At 43.4% G+C, this 20465-nt stretch overlaps 1 protein-coding gene across 4 annotated transcripts in view; it reads right to left on the bottom strand.

Moving 5' to 3' along the window:
• Positions 1-20465, bottom strand: part of ARHGAP44 (Rho GTPase activating protein 44) — a 481248-nt gene that overhangs the window by 148779 nt on the left and 312004 nt on the right. For all 4 annotated transcript variants that reach the window (XM_085616812.1, XM_085616814.1, XM_085616815.1 and 1 more), the window contains exons 2-3: positions 10142-10181; positions 5222-5326 (exon numbers count right to left, since the gene is read on the bottom strand). In XM_085616812.1, the coding sequence (XP_085472938.1) occupies positions 5222-5326; positions 10142-10181 (145 nt within the window). The remainder of the gene's footprint in view (positions 1-5221; positions 5327-10141; positions 10182-20465) is intronic.

Here is a 20465-nt window from a genome sequence, read left to right as displayed (position 1 = left end):
ACAAAATCTTTGAGACATTACATTTTTCATGGTCTGATGCATGTGTTGTCGACATCCCATGGTCGGTGTCCTTGCGTCATTTCATAAACTGGTTACATTGTATGGGATTTTACATGTCTAATGACAACTTTTCGAAGCATTTCGTGGCAGATGTGCTAAAAATCTGAATTTATTTGGAACAAATTCAGATGTTTTCGGTATAATATATTTTGTGAAAGGGTTTTAAAATAATGGCATTACTGTTTTGTCTGTGGATTTCATTTAGAGGAGATTTCCTGGAAGGTTTCATGGCCTAAAGAGGAATCCTATATTTTCAAACAGAACAGAATTATTAGGAGGCAGAGGGGACTGGAAATGAGTCAGGCAAAAGTTAGACAGGTGCCTTTGCCAGAATTGCACTTGCTTTGGGATGAACTCTGTCTCAGTTCCATCAACTGAGGTTTAGCCTTCTGTGGGAATTCGACCCCAAGCAGAGTCAACTTCTCTCCAGTCTAATTTGTAACTTGTTCGAAGCCAAAAAACACAGCCGGTGTCCACATCTCCCAATATAGCAGCCAAGGAATTGAATCATATGTTCCAACAACTGCATCCGAGCGTGGGGAAATATGTCTTCATTGGTGTGCACCTTACACGCCATTCAGGAAAGAGGTGGAAATGCCTGATGAGACCATGGATGCTCAAGAGCCTGATGCAATTTCCGGTTCGCCCAAGTTTCCTAGTAACTTATGTTTGCAAGTGACCGCCCTTTGAACAAGCTTCTGAACACTGCCACAGCAGGGCAAAGGACAACGAAAGAGAATTAACAGACTTCCTGGTACATAAAGCTCTGTGTTTATGCCATGAATCCGCTTTTACATCACGTTGATGTAACAGTTCTACTTTTTCTTTTCTGTTCTAATTATACATTTTACCATTTGTTTTGATTTTGTTTGCATATGTAAGCCATTTCTCCCGATTGGGCAAGTAAGTCTCATCATTTTAGATCATGTTTTGTCTACATTTTGGAATTTAGAGGGTAGACATTTTAAAAGCACACCTTTTCTTTCCCGAGTAAGCAAATAAAGGTTGTTCACTGTTGACAATTTTTCCACAAATACAATTATTTTGTTGCAGAGGACTGAATGACGTTTAAATGCGACCTAAATGCAAAGGGGCACATGCATCAAGGTAACCATTTGCAATTACCAAATAGCGAATTTTAAGGATTCGCTATTTAGTCATCGCAAATGCCTATGCATGAAGGATTCGCAAATAATTTTGTGAATCCTTAACATTCCCTTATAGCGATCCGCAAGTTGCTAATCTCTATTGGGGACGTATTCCCATACATCCACATGGGCCTTCCATCAATGAATGGCAATGCATTCGCAATTTGCAATTACCAGATTGGTAATCGCAAATTGGAAATGCAAATCCAAGGGTGCCTGGGGGCCTAAGGCCCCACTAAAGCACCCCCAAAAAGGTATGTCTGCACAAGTGTAGCACACATGCCCTAAAGGCATGTGTGTGCTAAATAGTGCATTTAAAAATGCATTTTTTGTGCATTTTTCCATGCATGCACAAATTATCATCAACTTGAAGTTGATGGTAATTAGCGTTTCCTAAATGCACAGTCGCATTTATGAAATGCTACATGCATCTCAAATTAGGAAATCGCAAATTGCAATTCCCTAAATGCATTTGCAATTTAGGTAATTCCAAACAATTGTGATTACCTATATTGAGAATGCTATATGGTACATGCATCGGAAAAGGCATTTTTCAAGTCGCAAATGGGCCAATTCTGCGAATAGGTCTATTTGTGACTGGTCACATGGTTGATGCATGTGCCCCAAAGTTCTCTAAATCCATGTTTTGATATAACCTTTCCTGAAAAATCGTATAAATTCCACACACCTCTTCGAGGCGCTAGTAACTGCCTGGTATTAGATATCACTACACTATCTTCAACCAGTGGGTGTTGAAATGACAACTGTTCGGATATATCTTTTTCATACGTGATCTTGAGTTGTTTGCTAATATCTTTAAAGTAAACCATCTTCTCATGAGCCATTGTCACCTCAGTGCCAGACACACCTGGCACTCGCAAATATGTCCTGCAGCTTAATAGGAACAGTCGCTATTCTAATTTAACTGCAAGATCTGACCTTGGTGACCTCCCTGTCCACTGAATATCCTACAAAGTATATCAACATCCTTATCAAGGAGGACTCCCACAACCCATATGTGCCATTAAAGTGCCCGCCTGATGCATACCCATAGGCTATGTTCACAGTGGACCACAGCTGTATGCAGAACAACTATGAGAGACAATCTTCTGCAACAGTAAGAATTAGGTCGTCATTTAGAGTTTGGCAGAACACGAGCACTGCTGTAAACTGGCAGTGCCCCTGCCTTGTCAGACTTGTGGTAAGCGCACTCTACTGAGCATCATAGGAAGCACTGAGTTTACACCGGCAGAGGCTCAGCGGGCTCCTCCATCATAAACCCTTGATCTGGTGGGCGATCTGCCACAGGGCTACCAGAGTACACTGGCGCTTAACCTGCCCTATTTTGGGTAGGGCGATGGCCACTCATGTCCCTCCCAGGGACTGCTATACAAATAATGCACAATAGAGTTGTTTTTTTTATTTTTACACAAATCTTTGCCCAGCAGGACCCACTCAGCTTAGTTTAGCGCCATCAATGGAGCTACTTCAGCCGCCAACCTTCAGGCCCTAAATTACCTGGTTAGACTAGATTAGGTGATGGATCATGAGGAAGCCTAAAAACAGTAAAGATTGGGTAAGTGAAATCTGGTGGCCTGTGTGAGATGTTGACACTACCACATCTTGTTTTCCTTCTCTGGACAGTCTTGCTTGTTTTAGATGTTCATAAACAGCTCGCAGAGCTGTCTGCCCCTTAGGATACATGCTGCCATGATGCCAAGGTGGTTCAGTATGTGAACTCCCAGTGCTACCTTTTGCTGTGGTCTGATGATGGTCAAGCAATTGATTCCTGACAATCCCACTTTATGTATGTATGCATTCTCTCGATGTCTTCTAGCAATCCGTCAATACTTGTTTTCTTACGGTATGCCTGTGTCACCTAGATCCTCTTCGTGTGGAGGGCCCTGATCTAAATGTCTTCCTCTTAGACATCAATATAGTCTATCAGATTCACTGGATTTACCACGGCTTTGAATTGTAATGTATTCTTATATGTCTCACAGTTCTGTTCTATGTTTAGCCCTGCCATGAATACACATCTTACAAGTAGGGACTAATGCATATGAGAATCTGCCATGAGCTTTGCACTTGGTGTACACACTGGCTCACATATATGGCAGAAGTTGGATTTCACTGACAGTTCCAATAGTATTCAAAATCAAAATACTAGGATGGATTGACCTCCTTCACCTGACATTCTGTTACTATCTCATTTAGCGCTGTTCTCTTTTCTGTATTGCCCAACAGTGCTGCTGAGGTCTGTGCATTCCACTTGTGGGACTCTCCTTGGCCAGAGTCAAAGTGATGTGAGTCATTGTGTTTGGTTAGACATGGAAATGTCTCTCCTGTGTACTTGTTTAGTAAATACTGTTTCGCGTTGGACAGCAGCTGGCTGGGATGGGTATGACCATGTCTCAGATGTTTTTCATTCATCTTCTGCATGGATATGTGTGCTGAAGGCTATGGCCTAAGAGGAATGCCATGCCTGTCTTCATCCTGCTGTTCTAGTTTTACTCATCTGGCTACCTATCTTGCAGGTACCATCTTGAGACAAGAGCCGTGAAAAAATAGTCTATGACCAGAGAAGTCATCAAAGCTATGGCCACTGCATGTGCCAGTCATTGATATCTTTAACTGAATGGAGTACAGTCATGTCAACTGGAATGCTCTTCACTACTGCACATGTGGGGGACACACACTGTGTGTAACTGGAGGCTTGAGTTAGAATGTGAAGTTCAACCATTTGGCTTAATAAAAAGGCTGGGAGAAATATTATTCTTTTAAATTGGCACAGAATCCTTTGAGACAAAAATTAACAGTCAGACCATGCGGCTATCCAATATTCCTGGAAAGAAAGTTCATTTGCTATCAGAAATGTGTACATAAGGCAAGCGGTTACATAGTCATATCCACCTCCTTTGTAAAGGATACTCGTTATCCTCTAGCTGTGTTTAAAAGTGAAACATGAAAATGTTCCTGAGTTATATATTGCTGGGTGGGTACTATAATTTTTACCACAAATAGCAGGGGGGCTTATTAAAGTATATCTCTAAAAAATGTATTTCTAGGCCTGGCATCTTTTGGGAAAGGTTTGCCACAGATTGCAAGAATATTTTTTGTCTTTCTTTAAGCACAATGAATTCAAACCATACACTTGAGGGATAGAATAAGTAAACAGTGTCTAATTAATTAATATTTTAGTACATTTATTTCTGTGCATATGCATAAATCATGCCATGCATTCAGCGGTCACAGACCAGAATTGTAAGTTATGGAATTTGTGGAGGAGATGAAGCCTGATGAACCACATGTGTTTAACTACACTTTGTAATAATGTTAAATTTGCTATTTCCATTTCACCTTATTGGACTCTTCTCTTAGGTCAATGCTGTGTTCTACTCAGCCCCTTAAATAAATCATTTATACTGAGGAAATTGCTGTTGTCCATGATATAGATCCTAACACGGGGCTTGGGGAGGTGGACCTCAGGAGGTCATTGATAGAAAACTGCCTTTACTAGCTGTATCACAATAGGTGACAATGGTTCCTCCAACAAGACTATCGCTCTACTGAGATAAAGTTTGGGGTTGCTTCTGGATAGTAAAGGGACTATTTGTTTATTGATCTTGAATGAGTTTGTTGGTCACAATTGTAGCGAATGCTCTTTTCCTATAAGTCTGAGGGCTTAGCAAACAGTGCAGCGCTCCTATGCATTGCAAAATGCAGCTTGACAGTCAGGTGCGACCCGTGCAGGTAAGAGCAGTGGGGCGCTGGGGCCGGGCGGACGGGGGATTTCGGCAGACGAAGAAGGGGGAAAATAAATTATTTATTTAATTTCCCCTCGTGGCCGTCTGTCGAATCCCACCCAACCAACCCCACCGCTCTTACCTGCACGAGCTGCGGCTGTTGACAATTCGTATTTCAATTTTAAGTATACAAACCATCAATGTCATAACTTTGGAGTCTCCAGTTCCTCACAGACCATAACCCCTCAAACTCTGTCAGGCACTCACCGATCTCTTGTCGGACTCCAGCCCTTGATGTCCCTGCAGGCATGCCGTCAGCTTCTTGTGCGTGCTGTGGGTGACTTGCTTGACGAGCTCCAACCGTTTCTCTACCTGTTGGGAGCAAAAACATCCACTCATCGTCACTGCAATATCCTATCGAGTGACCAGAGCACTCCAATTGTCAAGTACTAGAAACAGTATCTGAATTTCCAAGGTAGTTTTACTTTACTCATCCTCACAAACAGAAATATGCACTAATCTGTCCGTGAAACTCAAGCCCCTGCTTACAAAGCTCCAGACCGCTGAACTAACCATAGAATTATTTGAGGCTGTAAAATGCAAAGATGCACAAAATGCTGCTATTTGCGCAAATACCACCTGACAACAGTATTTCAATATTTTTTGATCAGGAACAATTCACAGTAATAAAGAAATGCAACATGAAAGAACTGGCACTCTGTACGGCATGTTGGGATTGGCACATACAATCAAAACATAGAGGGACCATGCCCCGACGGATGTAGGAGCCTGGATTTTCCAAAGCCCCTTCTTAGAGGAGGGGGATTAGCTGTACTTTTTAGAGGTTCTCTATCTGTGAAACAACTACAACGGAGGGATTTCACTAAGGCTGAGTTGTTCCTCTTATCACTTAGCCTTTCTGCATCTTGCTCCACTGCGGGTCTACTATGTTATCGTCCCCCATATAAAGATGTGGATTTTGCAGAGTCTCTTGCCGATTATATTGCCCCGCTAATGATGTCTCATATAGCCTTTTCAAGCTAGGAGAATTTAATATCTGGGTCGATGACACCTACATCCTGCTACCTCAAATCTAGTACATTTTTAGCAGCCTTAGGTCTTCAATAATTAGTTACAGGACCCACCCATGAACATGGACATACACATGACTTAATCTTTGCCCAAGAACACTTGATTTCAATGCTAGATGTCCCAACTCAAGTCTGTACAGACCATTTTATCATTGTGTTTAGTATTCGGGCAACTGACAATTTTCTGATTCATGGTCATAATAATAATACCTAATCCAGCTAGCCTCGTGCACCCCTGGGCTAAACTATCTCAAGTTGCTCTCAGGGAACTTTTAGCCTTGTCCCCTTTTCTTGTACATCCTGAGGGTTCTGTGGCAGAGGAGTTTGACAACTCAAATCAAACATGGATAATCAGGGCAGTAGATACTATTTTACTATTCAAAACATGGTTCCTCTACTTTGCCCTTCAGAGCCTTGGTATAATGATTCTCTAAAGGATGCTAAGCCTGTGTGCAAAAAGACGGAACAAACTTGACGTGCTAACTGTTCCATGGAATTAAAATAGGAATTCAAAGTGGCCTTGAATAAATATAAAAGCCGATTAGAACTACAGTTCTTCGCAAAAGAAAATTTTGAAGCACCCAACCTTGCAAATATTTTTTTTTCCATTGCGCTTGCATCTCGCAGTTTGTCATAACCAATCAATTCCTATGTGACAACTTGGCACACTGTTTCGAAAATAAAGTTAAAAATATCATAGCATTTCTTACTCCAAATAAAAATGTACATTCATTATACAGAACCTCTGTTACTGCTCTGGATAAAGCTAACACTCTGCAAACAAATAATCTTTCAGTAACCTTGGAAGACTTGGAGCTACTGTCAGATGTTGACTTTACTAATATTGTTACCCCAGTTTTATTTGGCTCCTCTCCTGACCTGCTTCCACTTGGGTAGGAGGTTGCTGTCACCACAGATAGCTGCCACTCTTTCAGCAATATGTAATCTTCCTTTACAAATAGACACAGTACCACCTGTCTGGAAAAAAGGATCCAGGTCTTCCTCTTCTACAAAAAACGCTACTGTGGACCCCACAGTCCTCAGGTAACTTTAGACCAATCTCACTTTTGCCATTTCTTTGCAAAATTCTGGAAAGCTATGTCAGCAACAGGTTATCTGAATTCTTGGAAGAACATTATTTATTGGATGGGACACAATGTGGTTTTAATCGTCTACATGGGACTGAGTCTGTCCTGGTTACAGTGTTAGATGATCTTCGAATGGCAGTGGAAAGGGGTCATCTGGTAGTCTTAATGCTGCCTGACATGTCCGTTGCCTTTGACACAGTTAACAATGAAATCTAATCTCTGGATTTGCTGAGCTAGGGGTCAGAGGAATGGCTTGAACTGTGTGTAAATTACATTTGGTTGAAAGAATGCAATAAAACTCCTTCCCTTTTGTGCCACCTTCAAAACAGTCGGTCAAGGGGTACCTCAGGGTTCTCTACTGAATCCAACATTGTTTAATGTCTGCTTCAGACTAGGGGTGGGCGGTAAACTCTGCTTCGCTGGCAGAGTTCACAGAGTTTTGCCCTCTCCACGCTCCACTTAAAGTGCAGAGTTCGGGAAAAACCCTGCCAACTACCTGAGAGTTATTCTTGCGTGTGGCTCACCAACATTAAGTTGGCAAGCTTGAGTAAGAAAAACGAGCACCAGAATACCTCCTGGTGAGATTCCTCAACACGGGTGGTCGCAGCAAGCCATTGAGAACGTTGCCGCTCCTTTTGCGAAATCTGCTGCTCGAGTAATAAATCTACTCGTGTGACAGAAAGATGTAGCACCCTCTAGTGCACCGCATGGTGCTGTTCGTGCAAAAAATTAGCGTGAGCAGCGGGACGGACAACAATTCTGCCACTCAGGGAACTCCACAGAATCTTGCTGAATTTTTAGCTCAGCTGAATTCTGTGGAGTAAAACTCGAGTTCCGCCCACCCCTGTCTCAGACCACTGGCACTCCTGATCGGATCTCATGGCATAAAATTTGTTAATTATGCATATGACAAACAACTGATTCCTTATCCTCGATCATTCCTCTCATGAGGAACTGAAGACCTTGTTCCATAACTGCATGAGTAACATCTTGAGGTGGCTATGGCCCAATTCACTTGAACTCAACAGCGATGAAACTGAAGTCATATGCTGTTATACAGGGAAACCTATGCAGCAACTGCAGGCAGATTTTGGGCTACTGAGGAGAGCTCTGTTCCAGTGTTGGCGACTTTGGGTCAGAATGTGGGAGTGCATATGGATAGCAACCTTTTGCTTATGAGCCATAGTAACAAACCTTCATCTTCCTACTTTTCATTAATGCAGATATTACACAATGTTTCACCTTTGCTTCACAGACAGTTTCTCCCACTAATAGTGCAGGGTGCTATTCTCAGCATACTTGATTAATGAAATGCACTGTTTTTGGGGGCTCCCACGTACCTTCTTAAATATCTCTTTCCTATCCACTCACCTGCTACTAAGTTATCTCTCTCTCTTTCATGAGCTCTACCACCACAGCCAACTTGGATTCTCTTCACTGGCTCCCAAAGCGTGTTCAATCTAAATCTCTTTGTATGGCCCACAGAGCTATCCATCAAGCAGGAATGCGCTTTCTTCAGGATAAACTGGTACACTATATCCCCGCAGATCACTATGCTCTGCCAACGCTAACCTCTTAAAGGTTCCTAAGTTCAAAAGGCTTAAGCAGATGGCTTTTTTGGTTGAGACAGTGGAACAGCTTGGCTCCTGGTCTTCAAGCCATCAGCCATCAATATATGTTCAGGGCAGCCCTGGACGCATGAGGATCACCCACAGCTGTTTTCCTTACTTTCTTATCATTCAGGATAGTCAGTGCCAGCATGCCATCTGCAGGTAACAGCAGTTATTAAAAAGTTTCTATAATAATTATAACATATACTAAAATGCCTAATTTGCTGTCATTAACGGGTGTCGTTTGCCATGCATTCTGATTTTGGTGTAAGTGTGAAGTAGGGACGGACATGAAACCCACAGGGACAGTGGGTGTGTTTATTTACATTTATTGGTTGAGATTATGGCTAACGTTGGGTATAGCCTTTATACACCCAATGAGATAGGGCATTCACAGCACATTTGCCTATCGTTATGCACCCTTGATTTTGACTCAGGCCTATGACCGCAGCGGGGTAAAATAACCATCTAGCACCTGGAACAGAGATCAGCAATGCTTAAATGTAGAGTAAATTATGCAACAGCTTCATTCTGAACCACTGCTGCAGACTCTTAGACCACTTCCTTGAGCAGGTGTTTCTGGTGCGTTCGTTTGAACTTCAGTGGTTCTTTTCGCCACAGCTCCAATCTCTTGTTTGCCAAAGTAGAACTTGTGGCTAATTTTTGCATTATTATTTGACAGGAACTCATTTTTTTGCAATGACTGGGCTTCAGATTTACTCATGCTAGATTCCTGGCTTGTTGTTTCAGTTGCCAGGCCAGCATTATAGGAGGACTTGTGACGGATGGTTCTTAGTTCAATAGCACATTTAATATTGGATCGCCTCAGTTTCCTTTTGGTGGCAGAGACTTGGTTCTTAGAAGAAAGGGCACAATCGTGCCTCGCTTCTATGTCAGGAACAAGCTGAAGCTTTGGCGAAGTCTCCTGTGGTGAAGCCGGCCACAGAGAAGCCCTTCAGGGGCAATGCTACCGTCGCCCCTGACCCCCTTCCTTGGGACAGCCCTGTTAAGTAGTTTTCAGACCACATGATGTGAAACATCAGCTTCAATGATAAATGGGAGTATTTACTTAATGTGTCTGATTTAGGCTTCCCAGAATGCATTGCTCATGGCCATATTCCGCAGAAGTTGCATGTATTTTCTAGAAGAACTGAGGATGGGGTTATTGTGGTTATGAATCACTGAGATTAATAACCAGCCATTGATACTGACTCAAGTTCAGGGATAGCTCCTGTCTGTTTGTGGTTATATTGAGTTTACAAGTTGAAAGCAAAGGATTTCAGTTGATAACAGGGCAACAAAACGAAATATGGGCCGCATAAGTAAAGCACCCAGATCATCAGATAGCCATAATCATCCCACATCTATGAGCAAAGTGCACAGAACATGACAGCTTACCTGCAAAAGGTCATCGCTCAGAACTTCTGTTTTTTCAGCCCTAAGTAGAAACAAGATGAAACAAAAAAAGAGTATGAAAAGGATTCACTGTATGACAGAATACAACATTTATAAACTTATCATACACTGATTGATGTCAGAAATATCATGTTTCTCTTTTTTCACATTTTGTTTAATTGGCACTGTTTGTTTAGCCTTAATACCTTTAAAAACACAATGGCAAAAAACATGTTCAGGTAAATATACAGAACAAGGATGTATTCTACTGAGGGAGTTCTAGATAATATCAAAGGCAACAGTGAATAATGAATTGACCATATTGCCTTGAAACCTGTAGTTGGCATATGTCATTGTTCTCTCTAATATCATGAATTTTATTTTTTTCGTTTTCACCGTACACACCCTTATGGATAAATAAAGTAAGGAGGGAGGAGAGAGGCTGTGAGGCACTAATATTGTCTTCAGTATGTATGCATGCATATATGTGTGTATGTGGTATTTTTACAGCGCAAACCTAGCCAAAAGGAAGTGAAGCATTGTACAGCGTCAAAGACAAACACAAACGCCACGTGTGATAGGAGTGGCAGAAGGTTTGTGGACAGCTAATGCATTGGGGTGTTGTGTTCAGTCACACACTGCTACCCTAGTTAGTCATGCCTGCTCCATACCTCCTCTATGCCCACATTTGTATATTTAACAAGGTGATGGGCCTCCTAATACCCACCCTCACCGTTCCCTCTGCTCGCCTTCCCTCTGTAGGCATTGTACATTAGGTTAGGTAGTTTCTGGTGTGATGTCAAAGCAGCTGACAACAGAAGTTAGAATTTGTTGTTATATGTAATACATGTTAACTGAATCAAATACAGCATACACCATTGCAGATGAGTAGGTATAAGCAACGGGTCGCCTAGTGATTTCAAGGACGAGGATAGTGGAGCTTGAGTTGTCCATGGCCTTGAGAGTGAAAAGACCTGTGTGAGAGGCTTCTTTCCCCTTATGGGTCTGTGCAGGGTGAGAGGCGTCGTGGGGTAACCACACAAAGTATATTAAGAAATGAGGAGTTGTGGGAAACTCTCTGGTTGAGGCTCGCTCCGCTTCGGCCCTGCATGCTGTCCACCCTTGTTGGGTTGGTTTGCCTCGGGGAGCCTGCACTGAAGGAGAACAGACCCCAAGCTTCTCGTTCATGTACTTGTCTAGGCCTACTCACTCCACACACATCTGGGACATAAGGCTTGATTGTCTAGCTTGTGATTCCTCAAAAGGGTACCTTTGTAACTGGCTGGCCTGTATTAGAGCCACATTTAGAGACCTGTACCCAACAAGATAAATTTACAGATACATTTACAGAACACTGAGCATAGATCCAACACAGTGCAGATGCACCATATTGGTGGATTTCACTACACTCATAATAGAATTCCCCTCCTACTAACAGGAATTCCACACCCGCCCAACATAGATCAGACATTCCATACAGTTAGGTATGAACATGCTCACCGCAGCATGAGTGTTAATAAATACAAACACAACCGTGCGCCTCCCACAGGGCTGCACTGGGGAGGTCAGAGCCAAGGGAGGGCAACCATTACTAGAAGTCTCTGTGCACAAAAGAATACATTGCACTCGGTAACAACCAACATTCAACAGAATATGTTATACAGAATACTGGGCACAGATATGACACGGCTCATATATTCCAAATAGTTGTGCATCACCAAGATCTGTTCAAACCATAATAAAAGGCAATTAAAAACTTCATCTGAATATCTACTAGTCAGAATAATGCACACATGCCCAGCAAAGTTCAGAGGCACCATCCGTGGCGTAACAAAGGTCCCTGCAGCCCCAGCAGGGCGGGGGCCAGAGCTCCAGGGGGCCCCCTCAGCACAGTCCCCTGGCCTGGGAGCTCCTCAGTGAGTCCAGAAGGGGGCCCCTCAATGTACTTTACAGGGGCCCCCCCATAACTTTCATTAGGCTACTGGGCACCATATAGTTCACACCGAGTTCACATCACCACTCACCTTGTCATGGAGCAATATACCTCTTCACAACAACACATAACGCCCACCCAACAGCCCACATATAGATTGATTTAAACCCCAACAAAACATCACAACTTCCTCATATGCATACTCAAAGGTTGTGAATGCATATACCAATCTCTCAATTGGCACATACTTGATCTGTAAAAATCTGTGGCTGCACACACCAACAACTCTAACCATACAGCACACTTTCAACTAAAAAACATACAGGTAAGAGTAACCACATCTACACTAATGTTGACTCTATTCAGACCAAAAGGAGATTCTGGTCTGTGAATTAATCCTTGAGCACGAGGCATGATGGTACCAAAACCTGACAGCACCATTGGCAATACGCACCATCCAAATCCATGGTCACCTTAATATTAACAAAAATATCTGGCATCCTGCAAACTCTTAACATCCTTTTATAGATGTTTTTCCTCATTTCCTTGAAATATAATTAAAAGTACTGTGTCTTGCCAGCCTCCCCAAACACATGCAGGAGCCCCATTTCACAAGTATCCTAAAAGGAGCATTTACCACTACCATCCCCCTCTTTCTCCTCTGATCTCACTTATGATTGGACAGTGGTGTCCAGGCACCACACCATGCGGAGTTGTTGCTGAGCACGAAAAGGATTAGCTCCATCACATGGGTCTTTACAGACTAAAGGAGGGCTGCAGAACTGGCTGCCGGTGACTCCTCAGCACCCACCATTTATTGCTCTGCTGTGGTCTGCAGAACCTTTGGGCAGGTGTGGAAAGTTAGTGGGATGGAGGAACACCGCGTGCCATTCCACATGTCGGCTCAGGCCTAGGAAGGACCAGTGGATTTGGAGTTGGACACGTGGGGGTGCCCATTGTCACACATGAGTTGTATCTTTTACAGCTATGATGGTAACAGTAGGAAAATGACTAGTTACTGGTCACTAGTTCAGAAGGGAGAAACGCGTATCGGGCATCTCATAGCATCTATTGCTTTCTGTTATTTTCAGAAGACAAAGGGAAACATTTCATGTGCTCCTCCTCTCTGTTAACCACACCATCCTTTCACATTTATTTTTATATTTGTATTATTCTTCACTTATTTGATCACGATCCTATTCTTCTTTGTGGTTTGTGAGAAAGAATGTGATAAACAGCAGAGCAGATACACCCCTGCATTGCCCGAGCCTTTCTCAAGCTATTGTATGGTCAACTGTATCCGAAGCTGTGGAGGGGGCGAGGAACAGATGGACTGTTTTCCTGTTTTGTTCGCGGAATGGAAGCTGTCTGCCTGCCCTTACGTTGGCTAAAGTGGACTCTGCGGCCTTCGCAAGCCTGAATCCTCCCTATTGGTCATGAGAAGGTTGTTTTGATGGCCATGCTCCTAACGCTACCTCAGCGTGCCTCTTTGCATGCATTTACTGAGATGGGGAAGGTTGAAGACAATTCAATAGTTTACCAGATTAATCAGGTCTGTCTGCACATTTTATTTTCAGGACAGGGCTGATGATGACATGTTTCAAAGGTAAATGGTGTGACCTCAGAATGAAGTGAAGCATTTATGATACTTGTGGTCACTGCTGAGGTAGAGTCAGGAATTATTTGAGGCATGCAGCTGAGCAAGGGTCCATACGTGAGTTTGACTCTTTTGTTTAGACTTCCAGATTCATCACCAGTCAAGATGAAGTGAAAACATGCTGTGGATTAGGTGGCCCGATTTCGGAATAGAGAGGTTGTTCTGCTGTGTTGGATGTTGATTTTTGCATCGAAGTTGGATTAGTAAAGAAGATAAAACACAAAAAAGCATGGTTTTGAAAAAGTGGGCGGGCAGGGAGATGGAAGCAACACAGTTAAGGTAGTGGAGGGTTGGGGCGAACAGCAAAGCATCACAGGGGAGGGTGACCGGGAACGCCGAAGAAACATGGAAGGTGAAGCGAAAGCAACGGTGGGAGGGCAGGGAGGAAAGCAGAGTGAGTGGGGAGGAAAGCAACACAGAGAGGATGGGTGGGACAAGCAATGGGGAGAAGCACACGGAGGAGTGCAAGAGGGAGGGGAGAAGCAGAGTGCATTAGGAGAAATGTACATGAGGCAGATAACTAGAAAACAAATGCATTCTAATGGAGTGCTTCACACAAAAGAAAAAAGTAGTGCTTGAAAAGCAAGCAGTGGAAGCAGCGATGCCAGGCAATCAAAGAGATTTTAAAGAGACAATGCTTCATTGGAGGTACAAACACAAGATCGACAAGCTGGGACACCAATCAGAAGCAGGCAGATGAGAAGGACAAGAAAAGCCAACCAAAGGTAAGCAAAGGGCGGGCTCCCAGCCCCTCTATATTCTTGGTAAGCCTCACTGTGCCTTTCAACAGGCAGCATAGGTGCTGTCTAGTAGGCTCAACCTGTAAATGGTACAAGAAGCATGGTAAAAAAAAAAGTCCTGATGGGAAAATGTGTGCTTTTCTGCCAGAGAGTGCCTGACATGCTTGAAATGCAACATACACTTGTTTGATTGACGAGGTGTGAGGAGACCCTGAGAGCAGCCATGAGGTATAATGGTCTAACCGAGCCTGTGCTTCCCAACTCAATTTTAAAATTCTCAAAGGCCACTGTGGCCTTTGACCACTTAGAGTCACAAGCCCCCTACACCCAAATTTAGCGTACTAAACCCACATTGCACACACCTGGCCCACACAGGAACTTGCACTGTCATGACTGCGGTATGTGAGGCCACACTAGTGAGGTAAGAATTTAAGTAGCCCTTATGCCCATGAAATGCATTGACTCGCAATGTATACAATACGTACAACACAGAAGGTACACCCTTCTGGGAAAACAAAGATTCTCTAACCGACTGGACCAATTGGAAGGAATTCCTTTATTTCACACCATTCACCGAAACGTTATTTACATAAAAGTAACTCAGTCTCTGAATATACAAATAATGATTTATTAAACGTGTTAGTAGACTACAAAACTTAGTAGGCAGCAATACTAAACTTTATGTGACATTTCTTGTATGCAGGGTCCAGGTATGGTCTTGTTATTATGATGTGCTTGACCCCTCCCCCTCCCTCGGTCGGGCCCTTTGATATATTTAACCAGCCTGATGGGGCACACTGCACCAAAAGTGACGGTCCGGTGGCGCAATAATGCCGCAGGGGCATTATAAATATGCCCATACGTGTGGTAAGAGTGTACCATTTTGGCCCATTTCTTTTTGCAGTGGTCAATCAATGCTGTTTTACAAGAGACGAAGGAAACAAATTTCTGCATTTTGGCAAAATACAAATGTTGCCTTTTGTAACCTCAAGTCAGAACTGATTGCCACAAAAACATGAACCTTTTTATGTAATTCCGGGGATTAGACATAACAAAAACAGGGGGAAATATCAAGAAAGAATTATGGGTCCTAATGTACAAAATAATTTGCCTGAACCCTTTTAATTCAGAACAGTTAAAGAGCCACAACTCTCTTTCTGGTAAACCGATGGCCTGTGAGCTGCATCAATCGGAATCAGGGTGCCTTGAATTCAGAGCTGCTGAGTTTATGCATAGTAAAACATGACCTGGCCTTTTATCACAAAAAAAGTGAAAATCACCACAAAACAGTTATATTATTATGCAAAGTGCATCAAGTACTTAATACAATGGGTGGTAATATCGAATAATCAATTGTGAGTTAATAGATGAATTGTAAGCAACCATTTTATATACTGAACTACAAAAAGACAAAGAAAAGAAAATATATCGACAGCCCTAATTACAGTAGTGCAATAGAAATGAATTGCCCCCACCCATCATTCGCCTTGCACAAACGCATAGATACCCACCGGACTGGTCAGCCTCCTCAAAGCGCCCACACAACGCCGATATGACACATCTAAGAGCTCCACAGTGCCAAGCAGGCCCCTCAGATAGCTACAGCAGCCTGTCAGACACTTCAGAGATCCATGCCATGCCTGTGAGACACATCACAGAGCCCCACTTAGGGCTGGTCAGAGAGATCCAAGAGCCCCACCCTGCCAGGCCGGCACACCAGACAGCACAGGAGGCCAGTCAGACCCCTCAGACGCGTCACCTTGTAAATATGGAGCCAATAAAGGGCCGCCGCTGCATAAAAACAACATGACGCGGCACAAGCTCTTTGCAAATATGCCCCAGAATCTCTGAAGGCCCCTGCTTGTTTTAGCACACGAGAGACAAAGCGTTTTCTGCACCAGTGTGGGATATTTGTGGATGCAGGACCACGTGAGCACATCCTTTACTACTGATTGACAGATGTCAGTCAGCTGCTGGGTAATCGAACGAACAGTACCGCACGCACAGCGCATTTCTTCGGCAGACAGCGCTGCTGGTTGCTCACACCTTCTTGCTAGGTAAGCACAGCAGACATCTGCGCTGATGTAAGAGGCTATTTATACTCAGGTGGAGGGAGGGCTGTCTCCCTGCCCTTCACCAAGGCAGCCACCTACACAGCGTGAAGAAGCAGGCCTTTCACCGCCTGCTGAAAGAGGGGCGCACGCTAGCAGCCACTACTGATGGGAGGGGTCGGGAGAAATGTATGCTGTGTAGGAGTGGGGTGGTATGTATCTCGGTGTCCATGAATGTGAGTCATCTTCCCCCTGACCCACAGTGTAATCTTGGACTGGTCAACAGCCCTCACGGACATCCACAGCCGTTGCTTTCTGCATTGATCCTGGCGTGTCGAGGCAATATTCCGGTAGCATCCATTTATTTATTTCTGTTATGTGTTTTTATGGCGCAGACATGGGCCACATTGCTTTACAAGAGAACAGTTACAAATCACACCAGGAGAACATTGGAGATACAATCGTGCATCGAGAGAAAGTGGGAGAACACCTGTACATGACTGCAATTCCTAAACAACCAGCGCAGGAGTACAATTGAGATAAAACATCGAGAAAATTAAAGCAGATATCCAAGAGCAAGAGGGAGCAAAAGGGGTTTAACCTAAGTCTCTTTGAAAGAGAGAGCTCCGAGTCATTTTTTGAAGTTAAAATGGCACGTGTCATAGGTAGGGTCGGATGAAGGGAGTTTCAAACTCTGTGACGCTTCTGGCGAATGACTGGTTCATGAATCACATGCGTTTGAAGGCAGGGAGCTACGGAAAGAGGGATTGAGCGTTTCTTGCCTATTTAGTGGCCAAAAAGTTCAAGTTTACAGCTAGGTATGCTGGTGAAGAGGAGTGCCGTGCCGTGCCGTGTGTGTGGCGCAGGCAGTTTTAAACTGGGCCTTTGAAGGTTTAGTAGGATGGGAGTGATGTGCCCAAGTTTCATGTGGCCGGTAAGAAAGCGGGCAGCAGCATGTAGAATATCCCTTAATGGACCCAAGTGAACTCTGAGGATGCCTGAAAGGAGGAAGATCCCCTAGTAAAGTCTAGAAAGAACCAACGCCTGCACAACTGATACGGGGCCCTGTTCTTGGATGAGCTGCCTGAATTCCCAGAGCAGCCTTAGTTGGAACTGGCCGTTCTTGGACATTGCTTCAATGTGACTCTCTAGGTAGAGTCAGCCGTTGAGAGTAAAGTCAAGTGACTTGCCCTTCTGAACAATGGAGGTTTGGCACTTCAAGGCTATGAGGAATTTCATTAAATCTTGTACAGACAAACTGACTTTCTTCCAGTCCTTAATTTGTAAAATATTAAGTGCCAGGGCTCTGACCAGGAGCCACTGCAGCTTGCACCACCCATCGCCCCTGTCATTGCTGCCAAAACAACTACTAACAATCTATTTCGCATGTGAATGCAACAGTTCAGATTACTCCAGGTCCCCAAAAGCTAAAGGAATAGCTGGGAAGGCAGGAATGAGCAATTGTAATATATATTGTATTCCTAAACAACCGTTGTTCTGCTCATCTCTAAATTAGATGAGCAGCGCCACCTTGTGGTAGACTGTTCTAAATATGGTGTTGACAATTAGGTGCAGAGCACTGGAAACCAATTAAGTGCTGGTGCTGAGCACCGGAAAGCACCGGCTCAAATTAAGCACAAGTTTCTTCAGAGATATCAGAAGGAATTCAGTTTATGGAGGGATAAGTTTAAAGTGGTGATTTGGCATCCATGATCAAACACTTATCAAGGTGTTCGACAGGAGGGTGATGTTGTGCAGAGGATGCGACCTTAAGGTAGATATCACTCCCAGTGTGTTGCTAAGGTGTGCCTCTGGTTTTGGAAACGCGCTGAAGCAGCTTTAAGGAAGCATGCAAGACTGAGAAACAAAATTCAGTTAACACAACACAACAGTTGCACAATTTACTTTTCTTTTCAGCTCCCTTTCCACCAAAAAGTGATCTACGCTTCCGCAGTCAAGGCTGGAATTGAAAGTGAGAGCGCCTGACGTAAACAAGGGGTCTGGTTATTTCGACAGCCTGTCTGGTTCCCCTCTAGACTATGTGCAGTGATCCCAAAAAGAAAGCCCACATCCCATATGAAGACACGTGTTGAAGAGGTGAGAGAAAACAAAGTATCTGTGCTTGTAGTACATACAGTAAAGAGTCACAGAACGTTGCCATTTTTACCGCATCCTTGTTCTTCTGCCAGTCTTTTACTAGTTATCTTCGTTTATGTCACACTGACATGTGACTGACTCCCACAGGCCTTCAGCAGGTAAAGTGTGCCAAGGAATTTGCCATACCTCAGGCACTTTGAAGTGACTGCGAAGATACATGCAGCACCCCAAACAGAAGCAAAAGATAAAATAAGATGCCACAAATGCATGAAAATCTATTATGCACACTGGCTCTCATCCCCTGAGAGAACTAGTGGTGTTTGGGGTAATGCTAGCTGGTAAAGCAAGTGTGTGCCTAGATTAAATACAAGCTGGACATACTGGTTTCTACCGTGCTACTGATTTGCTACGACCTGCTTCCCTGTGAATAGGGCTTTTCTTGTACCCTACTGTGCCTGAACTCACCAAGACAAACCATACTGTAACAAGCATTGGCATAGCCAATAGGTCTTGCCTTTGCGCTCTTATAAGTGTTTAGCCATGCAACAGTTGATGTTGTTGCACCAAGGATATTGTGCTGCATAACTAAATACTTACAAGATCCCAAAGGCGAGACCTATTGGCTATGCCAATGCTTGTTATGTTCATGAGAGATTGTCAATACTCAACTTCATAGGATCTGACAGTTGTTGGGAGCGTGGTCAATGTTCTGATGGATCTTGTATTTTGAAATGATTATTTACAGCAACATGAAAATGCTGGATGCATCTGCACAGTGCCACACTCAACTTATTAGAGACATCCAGTATTCTTCAATTTTCACTGCTTATTGTGAGGGTCACTGGAATAATGGAATTATGTGGACGCGCCTTTTTATCCCCAGATAAACATGTATTTGCCGCATTGGCCACTTAATCCATCTGCTGCATTATCTACAGATGTTAGCAAAACAAGTGTTTCTAGCTCAAACTGATCACAAGTTACTAAAAACATGGCAACGTGTTCACGTAAAGCGGAATGCCCCGTTGCATAGGTTCACTAGTATTTAGTTGTCAAACTAGCATTAATGAAGTTACATTTTTGCCTGACAGTATAACCATCTTTAAAAAGTACAAAATAATGAAGTGATAACAAAACGTGCTGCATAATTTGCCATTTCTTGCTGCATAATTTAGTCAACCATGCCTCAATCCGTCATTCTACTGTCACATAATTTCGGTAACCCTCCTGATTGAAGTACCTGCTTGTCACACAGGCATTGTATTGAGCATGGGGAGTATTCTGCTGAGGCAGGAATGTAATGCTCTGATCAACTAGATCAACTGAATGGCACTACCGCAGGGGTGTGGATAGTACGGGCACCTGAAGAGTCAATTCAAGCAGCCATCCAAAGGAATAGTATTTAAGACTGTGGCGCTGCGTCAATAGGATGAGTGAACATCTGGAAATGCACGTGCTTTTTTTTCCTCCACATCTAACTTGCTTTGGAATCCATATTTGTTGTGGATTATTCCTTGACGGGTTTCAGAAACCTCTGAACTTTGTGCTATTGAGGATTGGTGGGGGGTATCAAAGTTGGCATATATGTCTGATTGATGCAGCACCATATTTCCGCATGACTCATCTCCACGGCGAGCTCATCAGAAGTACGGCTTTACATATTACTCAGGCTATGTTCCAGTTGTACAAGTTTAGTTAATACGGAAATGAACTGAACCCGATTCTTCCAACCATACCAAAAATGTTCGGTTTTCACACCCCAATGCACAAGTTCACTCTTCGGCAACTACTGTCACTTCTACAAAACAAATACACAGAAATGTTCATGCCTATAACTGAAACAAAGTTT

The sequence above is a fragment of the Triturus cristatus genome, chromosome 7, assembly GCF_964204655.1.
Source record: "Triturus cristatus chromosome 7, aTriCri1.1, whole genome shotgun sequence".
Lineage (NCBI taxonomy): Eukaryota > Metazoa > Chordata > Amphibia > Caudata > Salamandridae > Triturus > Triturus cristatus.
This window is presented reverse-complemented; position numbering and strand designations above follow the sequence as displayed.